Here is a 3,439-nt window from a genome sequence, read left to right as displayed (position 1 = left end):
AACGCACAGTAGCACGGTTCCCCGTAGTTGCAAATTCGTACACGTTATTAAGTAAGTTGGGGCCTGACAGTTTGTGGTACAGTGTTATAGATTTAAAAGATGCATTCTGGGCCTGTCCTCTTGATGAGGCTAGTCGAGATTATTTCGCTTTTGAATGGGAAGATCCAGATACGGGGAGGAGACAACAACTGAGATGGACGGTATTACCCCAGGGATTCACCGAATCCCCCAATTTATTTGGGCAAGCATTAGAACAGATTTTACAGGATTATCAGATAGACCCAAGAGTGACCTTGATACAATATGTGGATGGCTTGCTTTTAGCTGGGAAAGAGGAAGAAGACGTAAAGAGAGAGAGTATTAAGTTGTTAAATTTTCTGGGTTTAAAGGGATTGAAAGTATCCAAGGCAAAGCTCCAATTCGTTGAAAAAGAGGTAAGATATTTAGGTCATTACCTTAAAGAAGGAAAAAAAAAAGATAGATCCTGAAAGAGTACAAGGAATTTTATCATTACCAATTCCAAAAAATAAAAGACAGATACGTCAAATCTTGGGATTAACAGGATACTGTAGACAGTGGATTGAAAATTATAGTAGCAAAGTTACATTTTTATATCATAAATTGACACAAGAGGGATTAATGAAATGGAGTTTAGAAGATACAGAAAAATTCCGGGAGCTAAAAGAAAGTTTAATTCATGCTCCTGTCTTGAGTCTCCCAGATTTAAGGAGACCTTTTTATTTGTTTGTAAATGTGGAAGATGGAATTGCCTTCGGAGTTTTGACTCGGGAGTGGGCAGGGAGAAAGAAGCCGATAGGGTATCTATCAAAGATCTTGGACCCCGTGAGTAAGGGCTGGCCAACTTGTTTGCAAGCAGTAGCAGGATGTGCCCTGCTGGTGGAGGAAGCTAGGAAAATCACCTTTAATAGCAATTTGAAGGTAATGTTCCCCCATAATATTCGGGGTGTGTTACAACAAAAGGCGGATAAGTGGATTTCAGATGCTAGACTTCTAAAATATGAAGGAATTTTAGTTGAGGCCCCAAACTTAATATTAGAAACCACCACTTTACAAAATCCGGCTGCATTTTTGTATGGAGAACCCGAAGGCGAATCCCTGACACATGACTGTATAACTACAATTGAGGAACAAACCAAAATTAGACCTCATTTGGAAGCAGAGGAATTAGAAAGCGGAGAAAAGTTGTTTGTGGATGGGTCCTCCAGAGTAATAGAAGGAAAGAGGAAAACAGGCTATGCCATTGTACGAGGACCTGATTTGCAAGTCCTAGAATCAGGTCCATTAGACAAATCTTGGTCAGCCCAAGCTTGTGAATTGTATGCAGTATTAAGGGCATTGGAATTATTAGAAGGAAAGGAGGGGACAATATATACAGATTCCAGATATAGTTATGGAGTGGTGCATACGTTTGGTAAACTGTGGGAAGAAAGAGGTTTAATAAATTCCCAAGGGAAAGATTTAGTCCATCAAAAACTCATAACTGCAGTATTAAAAGCCCTGAGAGGGCCCAAAAAGTTGGCAGTGGTTCATTTGAAAGGACATCAGACGGGAATGGACTTGAGGAGTAGGGGAAATAATGCCGCAGATCAGGAGGCAAAACGGGTGGCATTACGGACAATGGTCCTAAAAGAAAAAGGGGGGCATGAAGAAATTATGGAACATAAGGATAGTGATTTAAGAAGTAAATTTACTGAGGAAGAGAGATTAAAACTCCCAGAGACAGGAGCGATAGAAAACTCAGAGGGGAGATGGTTCCTTCCAGATGGCCGAGAAGTACTACCAAAAGCCATAGCTCAGAGAATATTAGAAAAAATGCATCAAAGGACACATTGGGGAGCACAAGGACTAATCGATTATTTTGCAGCAAAGTATATGAGCACAGGTATTCGAGACTTAGCTAAGCAAATTACTAGAAGCTGCCTCCCATGTTTAAAAACAAATAGAAAGAATCTCAGAAAATTACCTTATGGAGGGAGACCCTTAGCAAAAAGACCTTTTGCAAATATTCAGATTGACTTTGCAGAACTACCAAAGGTAGGGAGACTTAAATATCTCCTGGTCCTAGTGGATCATCTCACCCATTTTGTAAAAGCTTTCCCTACATCTAGGGAAACTTCACGAACAGTTGTAAAGGTGTTATTGGAAGAAATAATTTCCAGATATGGGGTACCAGAGACAATAGACTCTGACAAAAGTCCCCATTTTACATCAAAAATAACTCAGGAGGTGTCGGAGGCATTAGGAATAAAGTGGGAACAACACACCCCTTGGCACCCTCCAAGTTCTAGGAGAGTAGAAAGAATGAATGGAGAAATAAAAAAACAACTTACTAAGCTAGTAATGGAAACAAAACTATCATGGGTCAAATGTGTTCCATTAGCCTTTCTGAATATTCGAACTCAGCCAAGGGCAGATTTGGGAATTTCCCCTTTTGAGATGTTATATGGTATGCCTTATAATATAGAAGAAGTTCAAACACATCCAAATGTAAGTGATCAGTATATCAATAAGTACTTAATAAAATTAATGAAGTATAAGAAGGCATTGTGGGAAAAAGGAATGCTAGCTCAAAGACCACCATTGGATTTTATATTACACCAAGTACAACCCGGAGATTGGGTGTTGATAAGAAGTTGGAAAGAGAACCCCCTAACACCAAAGTGGGAAGGACCGTATCAAGTCCTGCTAACAACTGATTCTGCAATCCGAACTGCGGAGAAGGGATGGACACATGCCAGTCGAATTAAGGGACCTGTGGAGCCACCAAAAACTAATAACTGGGAAGTGGTTAGCCCGGCTGGGGACCTGAGACTTAAAATATCCTGAAAAAAAAAAAAAAAAAAAAAAAATCTGAAAATTATTAATCTGCTTAGAAACTTATGAATAGTAAACTCCATAAAGGCTTTTATATAGAATATAAGATACCCCCATCTAGTAGGGAGGAAATATATAATAGTAATGTTAAAATAGGTTGTGCTGTATGCCAGAATTGTTACCCTTTTGTTTGTTTTAAAAGTATAGTATGTGAAGAACATTGGTGGACCCACTGTCATAGAGGCTACCCACAGAGAGGGGTGTGTAGATTTTGCTACATTGCCCAGAGGAGACTCACCGATTGGGCCTTAAGAACCAAAACACAGGCAGGGGAATTTGAGAAAGGATCAGAAAAGTGGTGGGCCATTTACTCAAAAGGAGTCAATTCCTTGTATTATTGTTACCATCCAAACGAACCTGCACCTTTTGTAATAAATATAGTAGCTGGGTCATGCAGACGGTGGCTCCAGGAATTGAGGTGTGATACCCCTTTAGTAAAACATAGAAGTTGGGAAAAATATATACAAAGAAAGAATAAAAAAAAGAGTAATCTCCCTCCTGAAGAATACTCTTGCTGCCGAGAAGATGGTACACCCCGTGGCCC

The 3,439-nt window shown here is 39.7% G+C and overlaps 1 protein-coding gene across 1 annotated transcript; it reads left to right on the top strand.

The window, feature by feature from the left end:
• The first annotated feature begins 639 nt into the window (after nucleotides 1-639).
• Nucleotides 640-2,847, top strand: LOC147654492 (protein NYNRIN-like). Its single transcript, XM_086883807.1, has one exon. It carries the CDS (start codon nucleotides 640-642, stop codon nucleotides 2,845-2,847), a length of 2,208 nt encoding a protein of 735 aa, XP_086739933.1.
• The last annotated feature ends 592 nt before the right edge of the window (nucleotides 2,848-3,439 follow it).

The sequence above is a fragment of the Cyanistes caeruleus genome, chromosome 3, assembly GCF_971803275.1.
Source record: "Cyanistes caeruleus chromosome 3, bCyaCae1.hap1.1, whole genome shotgun sequence".
In the NCBI taxonomy this organism is placed as follows: Eukaryota; Metazoa; Chordata; class Aves; order Passeriformes; family Paridae; genus Cyanistes; species Cyanistes caeruleus.
Note: the sequence above shows the minus strand (reverse complement) of the source record. Positions and strands in the feature narration are given on the sequence as shown.

Coding starts and splice junctions, on each gene's coding strand:
- LOC147654492 (XM_086883807.1), top strand. CDS start 640: ATGAAATGGAGTTTAGAAGATACAGAAAAATTCCGGGAGCTAAAAGAA.